Here is a 25135-nt window from a genome sequence, read left to right as displayed (position 1 = left end):
CTCTTGCCTGAAATGTGACTCTTGCAAATAAAGAACTCCAGATCTGAGTAGGACATCCCCTCTATTCAAATGTTAGCTGTGCCTACGTTCTAGGTGCCTTGTGTTCTAAACTGGTCTTCATCCCTTCCCCCATAATAGAAGAGAACAGACTTCACAGAATTTCAGAATCTCAGAATGGGTCTTCAGAAGGCACCTAGTCCATCTCATACTTGTGTAGAAATCTCCACAGCATCCTAGACTAGCATTCTCTTCTTGAACACCTTTAATACTAGGGAGCTCACTATATCCTGAAGCAATCCGCTCTATTCGAGCTCCAGGAAGGTCAAAAGAATGAGGACTGGTGTAGGTCTTCTTCTTAGCCCATCATGCCCCAGTGGGCAACAGGACACATGCTTCTACTCCCTCTGGCTGCCATCGAGACTGGCCCATAGAATGTTAGTGATGGGACTTGTCAGATTTGCAAAAGTCTTGACCCTTCATTGTGGTACCTTGAGAAGTAACCTATGGCCCAGCATCTACCTCCACCCCAACCTCTCACCCTCAAACTTCCAATCACAGTGAGTTCTAGACCAGAGCTATCAGGAATAAAAAGAGCTGGATTACTTTTCCTTATCTGTCCAATGAGAGGACCTCTAAGGTTTCTCAGTGCCCCATCTATGTGCCTCAGTTTCCCCATCTATAACTTGAGGAGATTGAACTTGCTCACTCATATTGAGCTTATGGTCCACTGAAACCTCCAGATCTTTTTCTTTCTCATCTTTTTTTGGAGGGGAAGCCAATTGGAGTTAAGTGATTTGCCCAGGATCACACAGTGTCTGAGTCTGGATTTGAACTCAGCTTCTCCTCTATGCTACCTAGCTGTCCCTCTCCAGATCCTGACTTCGTGATCCAACACAGTAGCTATGTCTTGCAGTACTGTGCCAACATTGCAGATCCCTGGTTCGCCCCACTGGAGCCCACATCTCCTTCTTGTCTCTAACAGCACAAAAGCCCTTTCCTACAAAGCTAGCTAAACCCTATCGTGGCATTTCCCTATCCTACAAGCTTAACTCCCATCAAAAAAGGAAATGAGGTTAGCAGCGGCATGAGCAGTTCTTGAAATGTGCTGGTTTGCTTGGTCACCACTTCCTTTTCTAGGCGTTTACCAACAATTCTGTTAACAACAACACACCCTTGAATGCCAAGGCCAAATGCCCTGACCTATGATTTGCAAGCTCAGCTCTCTTCTCTTTTTTGGGAAAATTGGGACCTTTCTACTCCTGTGGCTCTTCTCCTGATCTCTGGAAGGTGGCAAAGGCCCCCGGTGTTTACCTAGCAATCAGAGGCACTCATTCTTTCAGGCCTCTCATCACCCACAAATCCAAGCTGGATTCCTGGACCTGGTATCTGAAGTCTCCACAGGCCACAAAGACCTCTCTTTCCTTCTTCCCCACAAGCAGCTGTGGGGAAGAGGGCCAGAAGGTAAAAAGGCCTTCAAGCTATGGCAGGAAGTAGCCTAGAGTCTGGCACCAGGAAATAACAGATGAGGACAACAGAGGCAGTAATGAGGAACACTTTATTGGTGTGTAGCGGGGAGAATGCTTCTTTGTGACTTTGGCTTCTTCCAGCAGGGTTTTAACAGCAACAGCTCCATGGGGACCCCAGCCCTGACCCCACAGTGATGGAGAGGGAATAGGACGATGGACAGACGTCCAAAGGCACCTCACACATCCTCCCTTAGGAAGACCAGGCGTTCAGAAGGACGTCTCGCTGAGTGGAGCCTTGGGAGGTAACAGGGGACCCCCAGAGCCTGGGTGAGGCCGGGGGGCTGGTGTGGGGGGCCGGCGGGGATCTGGCCCACTCCGAGCTAGCTCCTGACACCGTTCCACAAAGCTACCAGCCCCCCGCCTCCGGACCTCTGGTTGGGAGGGGCCTGGGCTCCCGCGATGACTCGGACTGGAGTCTATGCTAGCCTCTGACTGGAAGCTGGGATTGGAGGGAAGTAGGGGTAGAATTGCACATCAGTAGAGACAGGGGAAGCTACCCAGCCTCTCTCTGCTCCCCTCGTGATCAGAGATGAAACCCCCCATCCCTTCTAGAGTTCAGAGCAGAAGCACCCTCAGGGGCCCCTGTGTCTCCCATTCCTACCCTAACTGTGGGCCCCTCACCACCTCTCCCAAATACCTGCAGATGGAAGCTGGGGGGGAGGGGCTGGGGGCCAGGCTCCGCACTGTCGGCCCGTGAGGGGCCAGCTCACAATGTTCCAGCTGTTCCAACAACTCCTCCTCCGTCAGGCCTCCTGCTGCAGGGACAGGGACAGGGTCAGGGCTCCCGGGGCAGAGTAGAGGGGAAACCAGGGGCCAGGGGTGAGGGTCAGCGAGAGCACAGGAGCGCAATTTAGAGCCTGAAGGGCTCTGGAGATTATCTAGGCCAACCCTCTCAACCCACAGACAAGGAAGCCAAGGCTCAGACAAGAAGTGACGTGGCCAAGATCCAGAGGTGACAAAAAGTCCAGCAGTTTAGGGGAAGGAAGCGTCAGCGGCTTGGGGGGTGGAGGGGGCAGGGGCAGCGGATCTACCTGGAGCCTGGCCCAGCCGGTCCATGGCTGTGGTAAGGTCCCACATGGCAAGGCTGCCGTTGGCTTGGCCGGTGAGGAGGTAGCGTCGGGGCCGGGAGCCCAGCCTCCGGGAACCCTCACACTCATGGACCGTGAAGGCCGTTGTGGGAGAGCCGTCCACGGAACGCACCGAGCACACCCTGGTCCGAGGGGAGGGGGCAGGGATCACTCTCCCTGGGACCCCAGGGGCCAGGCTCTGCCCTTTCCTGCCCGTCTTCCCTTCTATTCCCCCCCCATGTTCCCAGGCCCCTCATGACCTAAGGAATCCAGTCTTCCCTAATGCCGTGGTTTGGGACCCAGGGGGAGGGGGAGAAGACAGGGTGCAGGAGCAGGGAGTCCTCACCGCTGGCCGGTAGATGACAGCCGCACAAAGAGCTGGTTGGAGTTAGGCACCACCTTCTGGATGAAAACCTGCTGGTCATCCCGCTCCCCGTACGGGCCTGGACAGCACCCAAAGAATCACAAGTCACCCCCCATATCCCCAATCCCTGGGAGGGCTCTTCAGCACCCTCCCAATGTCCATCATTACTCCCCAAACTCTCCTGAGAGTCAGAGGGACCAGTACTCCCTCAGGGCGCTTAGACCATGGACAGGGGCTGAGGGATGGTAAGGGACGGGACCTGGGGACCCCCTTCTGAGGAAACTCCACTAATGCAGGAAGTTCAAATAAATGGGAAAAGGGGAAAACGGCAAGCTGAGGCACAGAAAGAGAGAGGGAGAGCTAGGAATGGAGAATCCTCCTACTGCAACACCCTCAGAGCCATAATGGGGAGGGCTAACAGACACGGGGCAGACAGAGGGGATGGAGGAATCAGAAGGAAGAAGAGCGGGATAGGAGGACAAAAGACGAAAGCCAGAGGGCAGAGTAGAGGGGGCAAAGGCTGGGCATGGGCTGCTTGGACCAGGGAGGGAGAATCAGGAAGTGGGCCCATGCAGGGGCCTCACCAATGTCGTTGCCAGCACCGCAGCCCCCGTGGCTGTCAGCCGCCTCCAGTGCCAGGATTTTGAAGGAGGCCAGGGGGGTAGATCCTGGCTGGGTGGAGATCATGCCCCGAAAACGGGTCACCGACCACGTCCGCACGTGATTGTTGTCAGCACAGACTACAGGGAGAGGACAGGCCAATGTAGGGGTAAGAGACTGGGGACATGAGAACCCTTTCCCTTACCCTTGGGGGCCCTTGGCCTGACCCCTTCCCTAACCCCCTCCCCTAACCCTCCCCCACCAGGGGCTTGTTGGCTTCAGACAGGGGCAAACTAACCTAAGAGGGCTACGGCTCCTCTAGGCCAGGGAGAGGAGCTGAGCCCCACATACCAGAGATGAGGTGCTTCTCAGACAGCATGATCTTGATAACAGGACTGCGGTGCACTGTGAAGGTCTGGAAAAGTTGGGGCCCTGAGCCCACGGTCTCCGGGTGCTGCACAATGACGCGGACCCCACCTGAGCTGGTGCCATAGGCTATCTCCAGCCAGTTACCACTATCACCTAGAGCCGGGGGGGGGGGCAGAGAGTGTCAGAGACTGGGAGGCAGGGAGATAAGGGGAGAGACAGAGAAATGGGAGACCAGGGGACAGAAGAGGCAGGGACGGGGGAAGAGACAGAGAAACGGAGATGGGGGGGACAGAAGAGGCAGGGACGGGGGAAGAGACAGAGAAACGGGAGATGGGGGGACAGAAGAGGCAGAGACGGGAGAAGAGACAGAGAAATGGGAGACAGGGAGGGGGGTGGGAAGGGACAGGGATGGGGTGAGTTTCAGACAGAGGGGAGCCCGGCAGTGCAGGTCGTGGAGTAGTAACTCACTGGTCTTGGGTGTGAGATAGACACTGAGGGCAGTGACTCCATCCTGGGCTGGGTCCCGGTACAGTTCACTCACTAGCAGGTCATTGTCCTTCATCCGGAGGGGGAACTTCTGTACATCTGGGGAGGGAGGAAGGAGGTCACTCAAGAAGGATTCTCTCCATGCCCCCCCAACCAGAAGCACAGCCATGGCAGGGCCTCAGAGATGTCTCATCCAACCTTAACAGCCCAGAGGCAGGGACAGGGTAGGGGCAGGGGCAGGGCAGGGACAGGGCAGGGTAGGGGCAGGGACAGGGCAGGGTAGGGGCAGGGCAGGGCAGGGTAGGGGCAGGGGCAGGGCAGGGTAGGGGCAGGGCAGGGAAGGGAGCTGGGCACCTCTGGCCTCACCTAAGTAGTAGATGGCCCCATTATTACAGCCAAGAAGCAGGAAGGAGCCAGCAGCATCATAGCTGGTGATGGGCTGGACTTCCTGGACCTGGGCAAGAGAAGGCTGGGGTACGCATGGGGTGGGGGGGCACACAGGGAGGCCCGCTGGGCAAACAGCAGGTTGTTAATAATCCTTCCTTCCATCTCGCCTGCTTCCTTCCTTCCCTCCATCTGTTCCTCTTTCCCTTCCTCTCCCTTCTTTTCTTTCTTCTTTCCCTTCCCCCTATCGTTCCTTCCCTCTATCCCTCCCTCATTTCTTTTTTCCTCCTTCTCATCCATCCACCCTTCCTTCCTGCCTCTTTCCCTCTTCCTTTCTTCCTTCCATGCAGTTTCAGAGACAAGAGGGTTCCTGACTGTCAAGTCCCCAAGAGGAAGCTGAGGACCCCTGCAGACATGTTCTCCCCTTTTCTCAGGCTGTCTTCCATCCTCCTGGTCCTCTGCCCACTCCAGACCAGCTGGGGTCCACTCCTCCTCCAATGCCCCAAGTGAGCCCTACACTCTGGCCCACTCTTGGTCTGGAACCTTCTCTGAGAGGTTCACGCCATCTCCATCTCCTCCCCACCCTCACTCCCAGGGCTTGGCATGAGTCTAGGCACCCTGGGGAGGGAGGGTCAGAAGGTCCCTGAGACACTTCTTCTCCCTCAAACCTGCCAATGCTTGGTGACGGCGTTCCAGACCCCGATGCGGCCTGTCGAGCTAGTGGCAATGAGCTGGTTTCCCACGAAGAACAGAGACTCTACGGGGACGCCCAGCTGGAAGACACCTGCCTCAGGGAGGACAGGGGGGAAGCGTGAGGGTGCAGGACCCATGGGTCTGGGGGCTGATTCTCTTTAAGGGACAGCCCAGAGAGAGCAAGAGGGGACTTAAGGGCTACAGGAGGACACAACAGAGGTGAGGCAGGTTAGAGGGCAGAGGCCGCTTGAGGCCACTAGGAAGGGGGTCCAGGAAACCCCCAACCCAGGAATCTAGGAGGCAGGAGGAGGCTTTGACTAGGGGAAGGGTGCGGGCCCTTGGGAGGCGACCACGACCTTCAGGAGCTGGGAAAGGGCCCAGAAACATGAGAGGCAGGGGCCAATGAGGAGAGGGGTCTGGGGCAGGGAAGTATTCACACGTGGCGGGAGGCCCCCACCGATCTCGCTGCCGTTGCCGTCGGCCTGCAGGGCCCAGAGCAGGATCTCACTGCCGGCAGCCGCGGCCACCATCTTGTCATGCTCGCCCAGGGCACCGCCGGGCACACGGGCGGTCAGTGCCAGGCGCTCGATGGGCCAGTCCAGCCTCGGGCTTGAGAACACCAACTGCCAGCCTGATGTCTCCTTCAGCCTGGCGAGGAGTGAGGGCCAGCATTCACACCCACACTCATTTACACCCACTTGTCCACATGTGTACGCGCACATATACACGCACACAGACCATATAAGAGCATGCATACACATGCACACACGCATGCCACACAATGTACATAGATACACACCACACACATGCATACAGATGTGCACATGCATGCACATACACACCCATGCACACGCACATAAATATACGCACAGGCACACACAACACACACACGCACGCACGCACACACACACACACACATATACACACACCCATGGACCTAGGCCCCAAGCTCCTAGGTCCATCTCTGGCCTTTCTGCTGTCTCAGATCCCCCCAGCCCCCTCTCCTTCTCCCTGACCTCTTTACTTACTGGGATGTTATGTCCTCAACACCCCACAACGGGCTGGGGCTCCCCAGACCCCCTTGCCCCTCTCACCCTCCTCTGCTCTCTCCCCTAGACTCCCCATGTCTGCTAGCCCCTAACCTCTGACCACCAGGCCCTAACTTCATTTCTGACCCCCCCAACCCCCATCTCCACCCACGGCCTCTGCAGCCGTACCTGTAGCACACCAGAAACTGCGTGTAGGCCACAGCAATCCAGTTGTGGTGACCGCAAACCAGCCGCACCATGCCTGGCTCGTCCGGAGTCCCTGGGTGGCCACAAGGGAATGAGGGGTCTCCCAAGATCTGGGCCTTCTGCAAGGGCTGCTCCCCGTCTGAGTGGCTGAGTCGCTTAGCTGCAGGGCTGGGGGTCTCAGGGCAGACTGGTCCAGGGACGCCATTAGCGCTCAGACACGTACCTGAAGGGGGCGTGGGCGCCTTCTCTTCCAGCAATCTCCCCAGCAGCCCCGCGTTACCCAGGTTGGGGGGGCATGGTGTGGCTGCGGCGCACAGGGGCCGGCCGACCACCAGACAGCTGGGGACCCGCAAGGCTGTGCCGGTTTCGCCGCTTTGCCGGGAACACTAGAAAGGGAGGGAATGGTAGTGATGGGTGCAGGCCCTGGGCTGTGTACCCACTCAGGAATCTCCACTGGCTCCCCATTACTCCTGGGATACCCCCCTGTTTCTTACTGAGAGCCTCTCACAGTCTGGCTCCAGCTGGGGCTTACAGACTGAGGATCCTTCCTCCACCCACCCAGGACTGCAACTCCCATCATGCCACTGGGCACAGGATGCAGAGGCTGAGGATGGGGAGGTGGTCCTCCTTTCTTACTATCCCCTTCCCCAGGCCCATCAATGGCTCCCTTCTACCCTGGGAAGAGATGAAGCCCCCCCCCCGGCCCCACCTGGTGGAGGCAGGTATCCGTTGAAAAGGACATTCCCGCAGGATGACCGGTCCAGTTCCTCCCGGAGCTGCAAACGCCGGACTGAGGAGGGATGGCAAGATGGGAGAAGAAGGTGCCCTTCTCCACAAAGGGTTCTGGGTTCACTCTGACCCACTGCATCCTCTTTTCTCCGGTCACGCCCCCTCCCTCCCCACTCCAGCACACCATTCAAACCCCAAATTCCTCCTCAGCCTGGGCACTTCTTGCTCCCTGGTCCAAATGGAGAGCTCCCCACTCCCTCAGGAAGAGTCTGAGAAATCCTTTCCTTCCTCCAGCCCCGTTAAGACTGTAAGCTCCCTGAGGGCAGACACCGTGTTTTTACCTTTCTTTACATCTGCCCAGTGCCTGGCACACAGTAGGTGCTTGATAAATGCCTTTTTGGGGGTTTGGGGGCTGGGGAAAGGGATGGGGAAGGGTATGGACGTACCCAGAGGGGTGATCCCGTAGAACTGGGCTTCATGCAGGAGAAGGGAACCGTTGACACCCCTGATGAGGCAGGCCGGGTCAGGACAAGGCGAGGGCCCCCTCCCCCTCCCACACCCTCTGCTCTGTGGGGATCAGCCGGTCCCACCCCCAAGATCCCTCCCCTGGGGGACACCTACCTGGGGTCCAGCTCCTTGGTGCGCAGGAAGTTGAGGATGGGAGCAAAGACCGTGGGGTCCCTGTCGATAAAGATCTGGGGAGATAAGCGGAGGAGTGGGTCAGACGAGGTCACAGCCCCTCACCTACACCCCTACCCAGCTCCCAGCCCGTGTCCCCACAAACTCACTGCTCCCGTCTCATCCTTCAAGGTGGAAATCCTCCCGCTCAGGAGGCTGCGGGGAAAGTAGAGAGGGGGTGAGGGCCAATGAGAGATGAAGGGGCACAAGGAGTGAGGGGTCCCCCAGGGGTGCAGTAGGGCGAAGTTTCCCGAGGGGCACAGAGGGGCTAGGGGAGGGTCTCCAAGGGGAGGGGAGGGTCCCCCAGGGGCGCAGAGGGCCCAGGGGGAGGGTCCCCCCATCCCCCCATCACCTGGAGAAGAAGGAGTCGGGGATCCAGGTGAGCGTCTGGCGGGAGGTGCTGAACCTGGGGAGAAGAGGAGGCTGTGAGGGAGTGAGGGGGTCGGGCCTGGGGCTATCCCCCCCCCAACGCCGGGCTCCCTCCCGGCCTCAGCTTCTCCCTCCGAGGAATGGGCGCAGGAAAGGGCGCGGGGGCGCGCGCCCTCCGGGGGCTCGCCGGGCCGGGACTCGGCACTCGCCTCTTGCCCCCCACGTTCAGGTGGATGACCTCCCCGGGCGCGCTCCGGCCCCGGCCCGGGTCCCCCGCGGCGCCCGGGATCTCCATCGCGGCCACGGCCGCCATGGCTTCGGCCAAGCCGGGCCAGCTTCCGGGTCCTGCCGAGGCTCCGCCCACACACCCTCCGATTGGCCCGGAGCTTCCAGGCGCGCCGGCCATTGGTCAGGGGCCCCGCCCGTCCGGCAGCAGCTCCCTCCTCTTAAAGGGCCGGAAGAGCCCCCGCGAAGACCCCGAAGACTACTATTCCCTGTACCCCTAAACACACGCTGCTTTTGGATTCCTGGCCTCCCCTTCGGGCCCGAGGACTCATGCCTTCTTTGCCCCAGGTTTGCAGAAAAGTCCTGGCTCAGACTCTGAAAAACCCCTCTGGTCTTTGGCAGGGCGCCTGATCTCCCCAGTAGCCTGAGTTTGCTGCTCTGTAAAATGGGTGATGAGATGGGCACTACCTACCTCATATGACTGCGGAAGGAGAAATGCATGGAAAACCTTCTAGGGTCCAGAAATGGGCGCTACAACCCCTCGGGGTGACCTATTGCTCCCAGGCAGCCCTCCTGGGCAGGGCAGGCTGCTTACTTGGGGTTTGGGGCCTCTGAGATTAGCAGATAGCTAGGCAGGGGCTCTAGGGGTTCCCCATCCGACCCAGGGGCGGGGGTGGGGAGGGGGCTTAGGCCGCGGGCTCTTGGCCTGAGGCCTAGGCCTTGCTCTTTCTTGCCAGGCAGACACCCTGGACCCCCACCCTCACCCCTCACCGCCCTGACCCCATCTCCCAGGCACCCCGATCCAAAGAGAAGGGGCAGCAATGGAGAAGCACAGACTGGACAGAGCAAGGGTTTATTAAAGGTGCATACAGTGCGCCGGTCCGCTGCCCTCCCCTCCCCCTCCCCCCAGCCTGGGGCTCCCCCGGGCCAGCCCCTGTTCCTGAGGCTAGGGGAGGGCAGCTGGCCTGAAGCATGCAGGGGCAGCACCACCCGGCCATGGGACGACGGGAAGGCGCCAGGAGCTCCCCTTCCCACTTGTTGGGGGGGCATCAAAAGGCAGATAGACTGGATTACGACCCTCCCCCCAAATCCTATGAAAAGCTGTTGGAGTCTCTACAGGTGGATGAGAGGAAGGCCAGTGGAAGGGTGGAGGATTGCAAACAGAAACTGAGACCAAAAGGAACCAGATGGCACTGAGCAAAGGAGAGGGGTGGGGGCTCAGGCTCTGGGGTCCCCTCTTCTCCCCCCCTCGCCCGACCGGCCCCTTAGGCAGAACAAGGCAGCTTTGGAAGTGAGGTAAAGGCAGAGGAAGGAACCCCGGCATCCCCCAGCACCCTGGGCTGGCTGCCCCATAGGGGGTCCCTGTATTCCCGGGGAGAGAATCAGCCTTACTGGCCTCCCCCCCCCCACCTCTGTCCACCCACCCTGACTTCATTACAGCTTGTGTTCCCTGTCCCCTGAAAAACTATGGGGCTGAGGCGGGGTTTATTGCTCCCACAGATCTGAGGGTCCTCCTGCCCCCTCCTATAGGCCAGGGACCCTGGAGGGTAGGAAGAGGAGGGGAAGGGAGATTTGGCTCATTTTGCTCTCCCCTCCCCCTCCCCCAGCTCTGACCCAAACTACTCCCCTTGTCCCCTCCCCCCACCTCATTTATTGCATAATAAATAAATAAATAAATAAATAAATAAATAAATAAATGGAGCCCGAGACCCTGGGGAAGGGGCAGGAACAGCGATATGGCTTTGAGGGCAGGCCTCCATCGAGGGGCCGATGGCAGGAGGGCCCCGCCCCCCATCCTAGGCGAGGACACCAGGACCCTTCTCCCAGGAGAGCCCCTGTTCTTTCAGTGTCCAGGTCTCTCTATGCCCACTAGGCCTAGGAGAGGTTCAGGCCCAGGGGCCTCTCTACACATCACAAAGGGAGAAGGGTGAAGTGTCTCCATGCCCAGGCAGGTAGAGGTGGAGAAGGTGGAGGGGAAGACATGTCTGTGTGGTTGTCAGGGCCCTCAGCTTGGGCATGCCCACTGGGGTAAGGCCTGGGTCCATAGCAGTGCTGGAGACCCTGCAGTGGGGTCACTTCCGGCGGCCACTCGCTCTTCGGGGGGCCAGGCCCTCTGGCCTTGGGTTAGCCTCGTCAGTGGAAGATGTGGTGGGCAGCGTCTGGCTCCAGCGGGAGATCTCCGCATGCTCCACCACTGAGCTCTCCATGGCCTGGAGCCAGCCTTTCATCTCCTCCTGGGAAGGTAGCAGGTTGGTGTTGGTGATGGTGGCATCCAGGCCAGGGATGAAGGCCTAACCTGAGCCCTGCTCTCACCCCCCACGCCTCCTACCCAACTTCGATATCTCTGCTAAACACTGCTCCAATCTGGGGCCAGAATGGGGAATAAGGTGACTCAGGATAGGTGGGATCCAGGATGGGGGTGGGGCTGAGTTTTCCTGCCCCCAGCTCCCCCTCACAGGCACTTCCTAAAGAACTGAGAAGAGTGCATAGGCATTGTCCTGACACCCTATTGCCCCTGCCTCCAGTCTGGCCTCCAACCCAAAGATGCCAATGTCCTATTCCTAATACACAAGTCCCACTTCTCAAACAACTTTTATTGGGTCCGTCTCATGGGAAGGATAAAGTACTAATTCCCCAGCCTGGCATTTAAGACCCTTCATATTCTGAATAAAACCATCCTTTCCACTCTTAGGCTCCTCCACCCTCTGCTTTAGGCAAACCTTTCCCCAAGCCTGTCCCGACCCATCCAGCCCCTGTGCATTCTTAAAGACTCGCTTCCCAGAATCCTTTTCTTTCAAACTCAGCTTTTGATCTAGAACAAGGATAAACAAGAACCCTGAAGGTGCTTTCTCACACCTTCAGTAGTCAGATTGCTTCATCCAAATCTTCCCTTGATCCCCTATCACATTCTATCTTAATCTGAGCACATTCTGGATCAAAAAGCATCTATTAAATGCCAACTGCATGAAAGGTACCCATTTGCCTCCCTCTTAGAATACAAGCTCCCCTAGGGCATGGCCTATATTGTTTATCAATTTGTATTCCCAACACCCATGGGAAATAAATGTTGAATCAAGTCGTTGAGTCGAACATGAGTTAATAGCTTTGCCCTTGACCCAGGTGAGAGGACTGGTCTTCACTCCCTCTACCTCCTCCTGTTTTTAAATGATGCAGTCTCTTACCTCATCTTTGGCCTGGAGAAGGAACTCACTACCATCATGGGTCCTGTAGGGAGGGATGGGGAGGCATAAGTTTAGGATTGCCAGGAGTCAGTCACCCAGCACCCCAAACCAGAGCCTGGCAGACCATCCTATTCAAACCCACCACTCTACCCAGGCTTTAATGGCAGACTCAAGGACCACATTTCCATGAAGACTTCCTCAGTTACCCCAGTGGTGTATTGGGTCTCACGGCATCCTCTGAACCACTGAAGGGCACTTATGAAGTGGCATACAGCACGGTAACCTGTTCGCACTTCATCAGTTTACTAGACTGAAAGCTTCCTGAGGGCTAGACTTGAGCCGAACTCTGTATTCTCCCCCAATCCCCATGTTCTCCACATATGGGGCACTATAAATGTTTGTGGAATGACTAGAGAGAGAAGTGACTCTACCAAGGTCACTTGGGGCTGAGTTTGGGTCTCCTGGCACCCACCTCTGGGCTGGGCTGGCAAGCTTACTTGAGTTTGAAAACATTCTTTTTCTTTTTGTAATCACTGGCCACCTCGCAGATAGCATTGTGCAGGCTGAGCAGGGGCTCTCCTCCATGAGTGCCACCCGATGACGGGCCTTTGGCATCTTTGTAGAAGCCCAGGTCACCTTTGTTGAGCACACAGTACAAATTCATCCACGACCTGGGAGGGCGGGCAGAGAGGAGGCCTTGGCTGGCAGAGTCCCTGATCCCAGCAGGCCCCAGCCTGAGCTCTTCCCTGCCTGCCTCGATTGCTGGGTTAGCCTCCTAAACTGGCTTCCCTGCTTCCCACTAGTCTGGTACAAATCACCAGCTACATCTTCCCCCAGTCTAAGCCTGGGGTTCTAGCCCTAGGTTCTGCCCTGGGACATTTTAGAACAAAAGATTCCATGATGGGGGCAGGGGGAAGGAAGAGAGAAGGGGAGTGGTGAGTCCCATCTCCACAGTGAGAATGTAAATCCCAATCTCCCTTACAGAACCACAGACAAGGAGGTCAGAAGGGACCTTCAGAAGGCATTCTGTCTGCAACATCCGAGCACCTCACCGCCACCACCTTGGGAATACCTGTAGGGATGGACAGCTCACTGCCTTTCCAGGCTGCTCAGAATCACAGAATTTTTGGGTGGGAGGCACCCCAGCAACATTCAGAACGGAAGATCACCCACCTGAAGTGTGGTTCCCCAGATTCTGCTATCCTCCAGGGCGGAGGGACCTGCTACGTCCCCCGCCCAACCTGGTCCGCTTGGAAACATCTCTCATTACAAGTATTTCCTCAAGTCAAGGTTGGAAACCTGTCTCCCTGCAGCTTTCTTCGGGGAGGTGGTGGTCAGGGGGTGTTAGGGCCCAGGGTCCAGGGTCATCCCTGCTCAGCCAGCCCTGAAGGAGTCAGCTTCACCAGAAAGATTAGCAAGGACTTAACAGACTGACTGAACACTCTCCGAAGGGAGGAGGGAAAGAAGGCTGCGGGGGCGGAGAAGGGGAATAATGAAACCGAGGACTCGGACTCCGATTCACACAGTTAGGGCGAGCCCTCGCCTTGGGATTCCGCTTCCTTTTGGGGGCCCCTCTGCCCACTGGGACAGCGCAGTTTGCGATGCCCAGTCCCCACGGTCCTGTGCACTTCCGCTGGCCCTGGCTCACCTGTTGGACGCCTTACGGTTGGCCCCCTCCAGCTCTCTCTTCCGGAGCAAGAAGCCTTCTCTCTGTATGGTGTGGCTGGGCGGTGGAGGGGGCGGGGCGCTGGTGCCCTGGGCGGGGGCCGAGCGAGACCTCCGCCCGGCGCCGCCGCCTTCGCCGCTGGGATCCCGGGGCCGAGGACGCCGTCGGGGTTTGGGCCGGTCGCGGGCACGGGGCCGGTCAGGCCGGGGCATCCGCTCGGGGAATGAGGGTGGGAGTTCTCGGGACTGGGGAAGCGAGGGCTGGAGGAGCAAAAGAGACCTCATGGGCTTTGGGGTTCTCCGTAGCAGATGGATCAAAACCAAGGGTTCTGACTTGGGGTGGGGGCGTTTCCCATCCAGCCAGGTGGGGGCAAAAGAGAGTTTGGGCTGTAGGAAAGATAGGTCTGGCCCGCAGACCGAAACCTGTCATGCTCAGGCCGACCAAGGCGCAGTTTCTTTGGCTACCCCAGGCATGGTGAGTAAGGGGCACCACTAGCCGATGAACACTGAAACCTCCCGGCACCCATTCAGCCCAGGCTCCCTTGGCCACCGCATTTACCCCTGCAATGGCAGTGACAGTGACATTGGCTGAAGGCCCTGTGCTCGACTCCTTTTCCTGTAGCTGCTCAACGATGTCAGCCAGGGTGGCCTTCCTGTAGGAGAGGGTTAGGGGTGGCCATGAGGGCACAAGAAAACGAGCCACAGCCCCCTGAGCTCAGGGGCGGGCCCCGCCTCCTTCAGAGCTTCGCCTTTCCCGCCTCTGCCCCCTTCTCCCGCCGCTAGCGCCTCCCCTCCCTCCTAAATTAACCAGTATTCATTTTGGGTCTTCAGCCCTTAGAGCCTGGCCCATAACGAGTCCTTGTTATCTCGCCATCTTGGGTCTATTTAAATGTGTCCGTGATGTTTCCCCTGAAAATAATGTAAAATTCTTAGTACGCCCAGTGCCTAGCACCTAGTAGCCTTTTTAATAAATGCCTCTGGATTGGTGGATGAAACACTCGTTCGGCCCTTACGTGGCAGCAGTGCCTGGTTGCCCAGGCTTCAGATATCTTGACATCAGGGACATCCTGACATTAGGGATGTGAGCCCAGAACAGATGTGACCCGGTTCAGCCCGGAGGCACCCGGGAGGGATCTCGCTTAATCATCAAACCCAGTTCTATTCTATTTTGGAGCCTCAATCCCAGTCCTGGGGTAAATGAGGAGGCATGGGATGGGGGTGCGGAGTGGGCTGAAAGGGAATTGTGCCCAGTGAGACCAAATGAGTGCAGGCTGGGGATACAGAACAGCCCCAGGGAAACCTCAAGCCAGCCTCTCAGACTGCCCAGGGCTCTCTGCATTTAGTCATAGAGTACCAGAGTGTCAGAACTCCCAGGGAGCTTAGAAACTTGTTCTTAGGCTGAGGCCTAAGAACAACGGTGCCCAGCTAGGAAGTGGCTACTAGTTCCAACAGGCACCTTTCAACTTCGGGAGGGGGGCGGGGGCGGGGCAGACCGTGAAGCCGAGCCTTCCCTCCCCAAGGTGTCCGACCCCACCCACTGGCCTGGTCCGCCCGGCACAATTCATCTTGGGGGGAGGGGCGGGGCGAGGCAGACCGGGAAGCCGGGGGTACCGGACTCACCCCCTGGCAGGGTCCGCCCGGGGGGTCTCCTGCTCACTGGACTCTTGGCGCTCCAGCCTCCTCTCTCTGCGTTCCCTCCGCCTTTCCTGCTGCTCGTAGCGGCCCAGGGTGAGACTGGCAGTGGGCTTGGGCTCAGGTTCGATGGACTCTTGCCTTTCCGGATGCCTCTCTGCTCTCCGCCGGGGCAGCTCCTCTACCCGTCCCACCTCCAGCTCGGCGGATACTTGTCGCTCCGGTCGGCCCCGCTCTACCGTGACCTCCACTGGGGCTGCCCCTCGGGACTCGAGCCTCTCCCGCCGAGGTCCAGTGGCCTCCTCGGCCCCAGCCGCAGCCCCAATCCCGGCCCCAGCCCCGGCCCCCACCCCAGCCCCCAGCCCAAGCCCAAGCCCAGACAATGCTTCTCCTGGGCCCTCATGGAGCCGGTCAAGTCTCGGCTGTAACCTCTCCGGCTTTAGTTCCTGCCGCACGTAGCCCACCCTGGCTCGGCCTTCAGCCAGAGGAGAGTCTAGTCGGCTGGGGATGGCCAGGGGCTCTGGGCTCCTCCTGCCCAGTGGATCCAGGGCCCGCTCGTAGGGCCCGGGCCGCAGCAGGGGTGCTGCCTTGGCCGCCAGCTCCGTAGGATCCCCAAAGATCTTGCGACCCAAAAGGGGCGTGGGAGGCTGTTTGCTCTGCTCAGCCTTCAGTTTCTCAATCTAGAGAAGGAAGAGGGAGGCTGTCAAGCTGCCCTGCTCCGGGGACCATGTGGAGGCAGGGGAGGGAAGGAGTGGAGGAGGGCTGACCGTGGTGAGGCGTCGAAGGGAGCTGAAGCGCTCTTCCCAGGCCGCGGCTGCCTTGCGGAAGGCCTCGTGCCTCCGGATCAGCTGCTCTACCTCATCCACGCTGCTGCCCAGCTCCCGGCTCTGTAGCAGAGGCTCCTGAGCATTTAGCCAGGCATCGGCCACCACTGCCTCCTGCGCAAACTGGTGTACCTCCAGCACTGAGTGGGACATGGGGCAGGCGAGAGAGAGGGAGGGATGGGGGGCTCATTTCCACCCCTGCCCCACCCAACCCCACCCCAGAGGGAGTGAGATAGAGCTCCAGGTGCCCAACCCACTCCAGTCTCCCTCATCTGGTATCCCCTAGGAAAGAGAGCCTGCCAGTGGCTACCAGCAGGCATCTGGAGATGAAGCCAAGGGCCTGCCCTGTAGGTAGGTGCGTGTAAGTGTGGCTGGCATCTTCTACTCTGATGCTTGACCTATGCCCACTTGCAATGACACTAACACTGCCACCACCCCCAGAAAGCCCTAGTCCTTTGTAATCCCCCAGGTCAGGATTCCCCACTTCGTTATGAGCAGCACCCCCAACACAAGATTTTCCGTTCAACATGTTTCAACCTTCTCTACCCACCAGTGAGTACTCCCCACCCACATCGTTCTGACTATTACTGGCTTCACTCTGTCTCCCAGCAAGGAGTAGGCATGCACAGGGGGGCTTCAGAGTTCCACTCACTCTGCTGCAGCCACTCCCAGTGTTGGTCCCACTTCTCCGTCATCGCCTCCTTCCGAGACACTAATTTGTCCAGCTGGGCCTGGATCTGAAGAGGAGGGGGGTGAGTTGGGAGGCAAGAGTCAGGGGAGGGAGCAAGGTCCCCAGGGACTCCCCATCTTCCTCATGTGTCCCAATCCCTGGTGCAATAGTGGGGGGTCCCCCTCACCCCCCCGGCGGCCCCTCCCCACCTCATCTGCCATAGGACTCTTGCTAAGTAGCAGGGAACGGCCCAGATCCAGGCAGGAGGCCAGCTCTGGGCCCTGGGCCTCAATTTCACTCTTCAGGCCTTGGTGATAATTCATTAGCACCTCCACCGATGACACATCCCTGGGAGATGGGAAGGAGAGAGGGGCTCAGGAAAGAAAAGTCGGTGCAATCTTGATGTAAGTAAGCTAGTCATCTGAGATGTTCCATGGTAAAATGGGCTACTTCAGGAGATGGGAAGGAAGTTCCTATCACCATGTGCTATTGGATGGCTATTGGTCAGAGATGTCATCTAGGGAATTCCTAGTCAGGTTGGACTAGCTGGCAGCTGGGGGCATTGTTCAGCTCTGAGATTCTCTGCTTGACTGTGGAAGACTAGATGAAGGGTCAGTTGACCCTGGGCCCTCCCTCTGGCCCTTGAGTTCCGGCCTAGGTTTGGCCACTGGTCAGCAGGGGCAGAGGCAGAGTGGGAGGGCCCCCACCTGGGTTTGTCAGTGGCCCCAATCTGGCCCACTATGCCTTCCATCCAGGTCAGAAGGTCTCGGGCCTGACTGTGGAAACGCAGGGCATCCGCCGTGGAGCTGACATGCAGCCTGGCATCCTCACAGGCCGCCAGCAGCTCCCTCCAGCCTTGCAGAACTTCCTGCTCACGTCCTGCAATGGCCTCCGCGTGCTCCCCCGCATACACAGTCCGAAGCTGAGCCGCCCCCTCCTGTAGCTGCCGTACCTTATGAGAGGATGGAGGGATGGAGGGGGGAGGTCCTAGGTGAGGACAGGGCCTCTACTGTGACAAAACCCTGGGCTGGCTGTCCAGAGCTGAACTCTGGAGTCACTTCTGACCCTGCCCTACTGTGTGACCCAGGGCACATCCTGAGCTCCCCTGCGCTCCGTCCTCTCACATGATACCCGGGGAAAAGGCAGTGCACTTGCTGTCAGAAGAGACCTGCGTTCCAATATCACTTTTAATGCTTTACCAGCTGTGTGACCCTGGCCAAACCACCTAACATCTCTGAGTCTTCATGTCCTCTTCTCCAAAATGGGGATAACATGCTTACCTCATAACTTGAGAGGTTGTTGTGAGGATCAACAAAATAACACATATATAGCGCTCCATAAATGACTTATTCTTATTATTCCTGATTCCTGGAATGTTTTCTCTCTCTATTTCTTAAAGCCTTTAACTGCAAATGCCTCCCATGAAGTCCTGGTGGATAGAACATTAGAGCTGGAGTCACAAAGACCTGAGTTCAAATCTTGCCCCAGACACTTATTAGCTGTGTGACCCTGGGCAAGTCACTTAACCTACCTTTCCAGTCTTCTTACACCTTACTCCCTGACACATCCTCTTTGATACAGTGACACTTGCCTTGTGGCTGTTCAACAAGCCAGAGGCTTGTTCTCTCTCACCTCTGGGTATTTTCTTTGGCTATCCCCAAGTCCTGGAACCCTCTCCTTTCTCTACTTTGAGCACTGACCTCCCTGGCTTCTTTTAAGTCACAACTAAAATCCCATCATTTATTGGAAGGCTTCCCCAATCCCTCTTAATTCTAGTGCTTTCAAGGAACTAGAAATTGAGGGGATGCCCATCAATTGGGGAATGGCTGAACAAGTTGTGGTATGTGATTGTAATGAATTATTACTGTGCTATAAGAAATGAGGAACAGGCAGATTTCAGAAAAATCTGGAAAGACTTATGTGAACTGATGCAAAGTGAAATAAGCAGAACCAGAACTCTGTACACAGTAACAGTAATATTGTTAACATCGATCAAGTGTGATGACTTAGCTATTCTCAGTAATACAATGATCTAAGACAATTCCAAAGGACCCATGATGAAAAATATTATCTGCCTCCAGAGAAAGAACTGATGGAGTCTGAATGCAGAGCAAAGCAGACGATTTTTCAATTTGTACATTTTTGTGTGTATATTTTCCCTTTAGGTTTGTGTCTTCTTTCACTACATGACCAATACAGTTATATATATATATATATATATATATATATATATATATATATATATATATATATAAATATATATATAACCTGCATCAAATTGCTTACTGTCTCAGGGAGGTGAGGTAGGGGGAAAAATTGGGGGCTCACAATTTTAAAAAATGAATGTTAAAATTGTCTTTACATGTAACTGGAGACAAAAAAAATTTAAAAAATTCTAGTGCTTTCCTTCTATTAATTATCTCCTACTTGTCCTGTACATAATTTGCTTTGTAGTGATTTGTTGGCATGTTGTCTCTCCCATAAGACTGTAAGCTTTTGGAGGGGAAGGATTGTCTTTTGCCTCTTTTTGTATCCCCAGAACTTAGCACAGTGCCTAACATATAGTAGGCACTTAACAAATGTTTATTGGTAGACTTAACCTGTCTGCCTCAGTTTCCTCATCTGTAAAATGGCAATAATAACAGCCCCTGCCTCCTAGAGTTCTTGTGAGCATTAAAAGAGATAATAGTTGTAAAGCCCTAAATCAATGTTGGTTGTTATTACTATCATCATCATTGTTAGTCTTTCTTGCTTGGCTCCAGGTTAATAACATGGTTTCCCTTGGATGTTATGTAGTCCCCAGTCTGTCTCTCTCTGATGCATTCATTATACATTCTGGGTATCCCAGTGACCTCTGTTCGTGCCCCATCCCTTTGCCAGATTGGGATGTCCACAAGGTCACCTCCCCCAGGGGCCTGGCACTGTCCTCTGCACACTGGCAGTACTCAATGTCCTAGGATGCAGATACAGACACATGCCTTCTTCTCTGCTTCTTTTGGCTGAAAAGAGGCTGGTGCTCTTCACAGGGAGCTACTTGGTAACTAGGGGAGACACTGACGTGGCAAAATCCCCAGCTATCTCTGAGCATGCTTCCCCGGGGAGGGAGGAGTTCAGTGGGTCCAAGTCAGCAGGCTTCCTGGGCGATCCCTACTTTGCAGCCTCAACTTGGTCGCTAAATTCCCCTCTCCTGGGCTGCCGCCAATCTGAACAGCTTGGGAGGTTCCAAAGCTCTGGGTCCTGCCCTTGGCCCTGAGGCATTTCTGACCAGGTTTGGGTTTAGGGCTCTCTGGGGTCTGTTTACCAGCCAACTGATCAGGCTGCCTGGATATCTTCTTATGGGACTATAGGATGGAGAGCTGGGAGGGACCCTGGAGAATACCTAGTTTCACTTCCATTATTTTATAAAGAAGAGCAGAGAGGGCAGAGAATGGAAATGATTTGTACAGTCACACAGCCCAACAGCAGGGTTGGGATTTGAACTCAGGTCCCTCTTATTCAAGGCTTCTATAAAGATTTTAACAACTAAGCAAGGGGCAGCTCTGTGGCACAGCAGACAGAGCACTGGCTCTGGAGTCAGAAGGATCTGAGTTCAAGTCCAGCCTCAGACACTTCCTAGCTATGTGATTCTGGGCAAGTCACTTAACTCTGATTGCCTCAAACAACAAGTCACATTTCTGCAGAAGGGATACTATCATTCCTATCTTACAGAAGAAGAAAGTGAGTCTCAGATGGGGAGAGTGACATACCCAGGGTTATGGAGCTGAGATCATAGGATGGAGAGCTAATCCATGCCTCCCTCTTCTCCCCTCTACCTCCATTTTAAAGAGAAGGAGGTTTGGGGAAGTGACTTACCCAAGGTCACTCAGCTGGGATCTGGATGCAAATCCTCCTTATTCCAGGCTTACTTAATATCACTGACACTAAGCCCATTTTTCTGGTGCTTTAAGACCTTTTAAAATCTCACTGGCATGCTGACACTGGAAGGCAGTAATATGGGGACTATTATTCCCACTTTACAGAAGAAGAAACTGAGCCTCCAACAGGGTTGTGCAGCTGAGCTCAGGAGCCTCACCTGGGACACGAGCAGCTGCAGATCATGCTCGAAGGCCCTCAGCGCCCGCTGCATACTGCCCGCGTTGGACCTTGGCTCTGGTGGGGCCGTCAGGCGGGGCAGCCGCCTCCGCTTCTCCTCGATCTGGCTTTGCAGCTCCCGGGGCATCGCTGAAGAACTTGTGCAGCTCACGAGAGGCGGCCAAGAGCTGGGCTCGTGTGCCCATGAGCTCCAGCAGCTCGGCCCAGGCTTCATTGAGCCCATCTTTCCACTCGGCCATGGTGGCAGCAGCCGTGTGGCCACACTCAATGAGCTCGTCCACCATCTGGTTCACAGCGGCCAGCCTCTCCCGCCCGGCGTTACCCGTCTCACTGGCGAACTCTGTGAATTTTTCTTGCAGGACCTGAGTGGGAACAGACTCGGTCATCTCTAAGATCTTTTCCAGTTCTGTGATCTCCTGCACTCCCCAATCCCCCAATGTCCAGGCAGAAGCACAGGGCTCTCTGAGCCCTTCCTGACTCAATTTTTTTTTTTTTGGCTAGGCAATGGGATTAAGTGACTTGCCCAGGGTCACACAGCTAGTAAGTGTTACATGTCTGAGGCCGGATTTGAACTCAGGTCCTCCTAACTCCAGGGCCAGTGCTCTATCCATTGCACCACCAAGCTGTCCTGCTGACTTGATTTCTATTCCTAGTCTGGGACCTTCTCAGGGGAACAATTCTTCCGTAGCTGCTCTTTTTCAGGTGAGACAGAATGACTTGTTGAATGTTCTCAGATCCCCTCCTCTTGGCTCCCAAGGGACAAGTCCTAGTGTCTTGGGTATTGGCCCAACTCTGGGTCCTGGCTACCAAGTGCCCACTATATTTTCCCCTTCCTGATCTTAGACCCCTGGGGGCCCTGCTCATCTCATCCTCTGCCTCTTCAAAAGTTGTGTTCAGATGCCCCACTCTTCCTCTCAGGCTTCCTCCTAGCTCCCTGCCAGGCTCACCATCCTGAGTCTGAACTCACCGTGACATGCTCAAAGTCCTGGCCCAACTCCGGGGAGCCGGCCACCACCTCCTTCTCTGCAATCCAATGCTCCAGCTCGTCCACTTGGCGACTCAGCTGATACAGCCAGTACTGCTGTTCCAGGCGTGCCCGGCGTTCCTCCCCCAGCTCCTTCAGGGCCACATAGAGGCGGTCCACCTGAGACTGGCGCCGGCTGATCTGCTCACTGGGGGACAAGAAGTGCCAGGGCTAGAGCTAGGAGGGACCCCCAGAAGTCATCCAGGCCTGAGGAGAAAACCCAGGCCCAGAGGAGTCCCACAGTCCTGGCTTAGGTGGAATATGGATTCAGGTTTTCCTGAGGCTGGGGACTGTACCCTATTCCCTGGACCATCCTGCCCTGGGCTATGTCCTCAGAATGGGGACCCCCCAGGCCTGGGCTATGTCTCCCCCTCTACGTGCAAGCTCTCTGAGGGCCAGCCAACGATCCTGCCCACCTGTCTGGGTGCCCCATCTCCAGCAGGGAACGGCACTGGCGAGAGAGCTGGGCGATGCTTTCCTCGTAGTTTTCAATGCTCTGTTCTAACAGCAAATGTTTCTTCAGGAGTTGAAGCGTGCCCTGCTCATCCTGTGGGCCCAGACGGGACAATGAGATGGGTAGGTGGGGACCACACCACAGTCCCACTGGGACCTTCACAGGGATCAGGGAAGGGACTACATAGGCCCTCGTTTGACAGATGAGGAAACTGAGGCCCAGAGAGATTCACAGGATCAGAGGTCTAGAGACAATCAAATCCAACCCCTCCCCCCACCGGACAGAGAAGGAAGCTGAGAGTCAGAGGATAAGGACCTTGTCCAGGGGCACGCAGCTAGGAAGTGTCAAAAGCAGAATTGGAACCCAGGTCTTCCTGACTCCAAGTCCTGCACTCTGACCACTCTACTGTCCTGAGCTTTCTCCCCTCCTTTCCGAGGCTGTGAAAGGGGCCGTAATGGGTGGCCCCGCTGGGTTTCTCCAGGCCCCCATGAGTCCCTTTCCCCGGTTAACCCCAGGTGAACCTCGTCTAGGCGAACCTTGCCCGTCTCTTGGCTCATCAGCAGCAGCTCCTGCTCCCCCAGCCAGGCCTCCACCTCCGACATATCAAAGTAATACTGCTCCACCTGGAAGGCAGCGTCCAGCGTCTGCTGCCTCCGCTCAGCCTCCTCCTGCAGGGAGCTCCACAGCCCCCGCAGCTGCTCCAGGCCCTGGCTCACCACCTCAGCCTCCGGGCTGCGCAGGGAGGCCAAGGCCCCAGCACGTTCCAGCACCTCCTCCACCCGGCCTCGGTGTCCCTGGACATCCCGACGGAGGCTCTGGCATGGAGAGAGAAGAGGGCCAAGTGAAAACTTGGCCCGGACTCAGCTCCTGGCCACAGACACAGAGCTAGCTCAAGGTTGTCTAGCCTTTACAGATGAAGAAACTGAGGCTCAGAAAGGGAATGTATAGCATGAGAGGTTTTAAAAACAGAGAAGACCAGTGCAGCTAGCTGGTGCAGCGCATGGAGCACCAGCCCTGGAGTCCGAAAGACCTCAGTTCAAATCCAGCCTCAGTCACTTAACTAGTGTGTGACCCTGGGCAAGTCATTTAACCCTGATGGCTTCTTCCCTCAGGAGAGGGAAAAATAAAAACTGGAAGAAACCTTAAAGATCATTATTAGGTTGAACTTTCTTTTACAGAGAGTGAAACTGAGGCCCAGAAAGGGGAACAGATTTTGTCCAAGGTCACACAGCAGGTAAGAGATGGACTTTGTACTCAAAGCCAGGCCTTTTCACTTTAAATTCAGCACACTCCAAAGGTCACCTCCTCCAAGAAGCCTTCCCACTGGGACTTCATGCATCAGTCAGTTTTGTACCTCTCCAAAGCTTCTATGTCATATCTCTGAGCCTCAGTTTTCTCACCTGTAAAATGGGGAGGGTGGGGTAAAGTTCCTGCAATGATGACCTCCCACCACCATTTTTGATGTGCCTTGCTTTTCACAAAATGCTGCATAAACACAAGGAATTGTTATTATTCCTGCTGTTGTTGAGAGCACACTTTGCAGCAGGCAGGACTATGGTTAACAGCCAGGACGGCTCAGGCTTGAGATGGGCAGGCAGAAGTGTGGGCACCTCCTAGAGAACTCCCCTGGTCCTTACAATCCCTCTGGGTTAATGCAGGGGGGGCCCTGGCTGGAGCAAGGGGGAGGCGAGCCCCCAAAGGGCATCCTAGCACTAGGACTGCAGAGCAGGGCCCCCAGGTCCTATGCACTTCCAGAGCAGAGGAGTATAGATTTAGAACTGGGAGTCATCTGGTCCGACTTTCTCATTTTACAGATGAGGACACTGAGGCATGGAGAATTCCCATAGTCAAAGCTGGGACTGTAACAGCTCTTCTGGTTCCAAGTCCAGGACAACAGACTTTCTCCTAAACCCTGCAGCATCCTCTATTTTTTAGAAGGGGAAACTGAGGCACCAAGAGGTTAAACAAATTGCCCAGGGTCAAAGCTAGGATTCTAACTGACTCCAAATCCAGGGCAGTAGTCTGTGATATCTCCTCTGGTTTATAAATGGGAAAGTTGAAGTATGGATAGAGGCTGCCCCATCAGTTAGGACCACAGTTGTGTTTTTCTCCTGTCAAGTCTCCCCTCACCTGTCCTGTCCTCACAGAGGCGTCAAACACACAGCCAGCAGGCAGTATTACAGCATTCCTGAGCGCAAATACATGTATTTGGGAAGTATTTAACAAATAAAGTAAAAATAAAATAGAACATGGATAAGGTCAATATGTGGTTTTCTAAGTCAACATCAGGGATCCTTGTGCACAGGTGGCTTCCATAGCCATTTGAATCCAATCCCACTCCTGCCCTCCTCCGTCAATCATCACCCCACCCCAGATGTTCCCTTTGTATTTCCTCCCCCTCTTCCAAGACCCCTTTCCTACCTGGTTTTTCTTAATCAGCTGCTGCACGGATTGCAAGCTGTTCCCCTTATCCGTCTGAGTCGCCAAAGGCAATCGTTCCTGGACCCATGCCTGGTATAGGAGGAGGGAAGCAGAGTAAGGAAGGCAGGCGGCAGTCCACCTCCGAACCAACCTCCTCAAGGAATCTCCAAGCTGGAAGGGGCCTCACAGGTAAGCTAGCCCACCCAAGACCTTCACCAGTGAGTGATGACCCAGCCTCTGCTTGAAGACTTCCAGGGAGAGAGAGCCCACGACCTCCTGAGACAGCCCAATCCCACTTTGGGACAGGCTCTAACCTGTTCTTCCTTACATCAACCTCGAAATGTGTCTCTCTGCCCCAAGCTTCCAGTTCTATCCACTTGGGCCAAGGAGAACAAGTCTGATGCTTCTTCATGATACAGCCCTTCAGATATTTGATGACAGCTACC

At 56.0% G+C, this 25135-nt stretch overlaps 2 protein-coding genes across 2 annotated transcripts in view; both read right to left on the bottom strand.

Annotated features, from left to right (window-relative positions):
* Nucleotides 1-1538: 1538 nt before the first annotated feature.
* Nucleotides 1539-8921, bottom strand: SHKBP1 (SH3KBP1 binding protein 1). The gene is given in 19 exon segments (XM_020979168.2): nt 1539-1965; nt 2164-2281; nt 2558-2736; nt 2940-3036; nt 3542-3697; nt 3909-4079; nt 4395-4511; nt 4779-4866; nt 5465-5580; nt 5947-6137; nt 6707-6797; nt 6948-7017; nt 7019-7110; nt 7434-7514; nt 7900-7958; nt 8075-8148; nt 8242-8287; nt 8484-8537; nt 8710-8921. Coding segments are annotated over 19 exon segments (2229 nt in total). The 5' UTR covers nt 8907-8921; the 3' UTR covers nt 1539-1733.
* A 638-nt stretch (nt 8922-9559) lies between these two features.
* The window catches only part of SPTBN4 (spectrin beta, non-erythrocytic 4), a 57755-nt gene continuing 42179 nt past the window's right edge, over nt 9560-25135 (bottom strand). The window contains 16 exon segments of the mRNA XM_020979156.2: nt 9560-10959; nt 11908-11950; nt 12405-12578; nt 13556-13833; nt 14132-14225; nt 15193-15884; nt 15972-16168; nt 16681-16765; nt 16908-17046; nt 17406-17650; nt 20771-20911; nt 20913-21152; nt 21758-21962; nt 22231-22361; nt 22805-23083; nt 24690-24779. Coding sequence (XP_020834815.1) covers nt 10798-10959; nt 11908-11950; nt 12405-12578; nt 13556-13833; nt 14132-14225; nt 15193-15884; nt 15972-16168; nt 16681-16765; nt 16908-17046; nt 17406-17650; nt 20771-20911; nt 20913-21152; nt 21758-21962; nt 22231-22361; nt 22805-23083; nt 24690-24779 — 3195 coding nt within the window. The 3' untranslated portion in view covers nt 9560-10797.

The sequence above is a fragment of the Phascolarctos cinereus genome, unplaced genomic scaffold (genome assembly GCF_003287225.1).
Source record: "Phascolarctos cinereus isolate Bilbo 61053 unplaced genomic scaffold, phaCin_HiC Scaffold_726;HRSCAF=1367, whole genome shotgun sequence".
Taxonomy (NCBI): Eukaryota; Metazoa; Chordata; class Mammalia; order Diprotodontia; family Phascolarctidae; genus Phascolarctos; species Phascolarctos cinereus.
The sequence above is the reverse complement of the archived record's forward strand: the minus strand, read 5'-3'. Positions and strand labels throughout refer to the sequence as shown.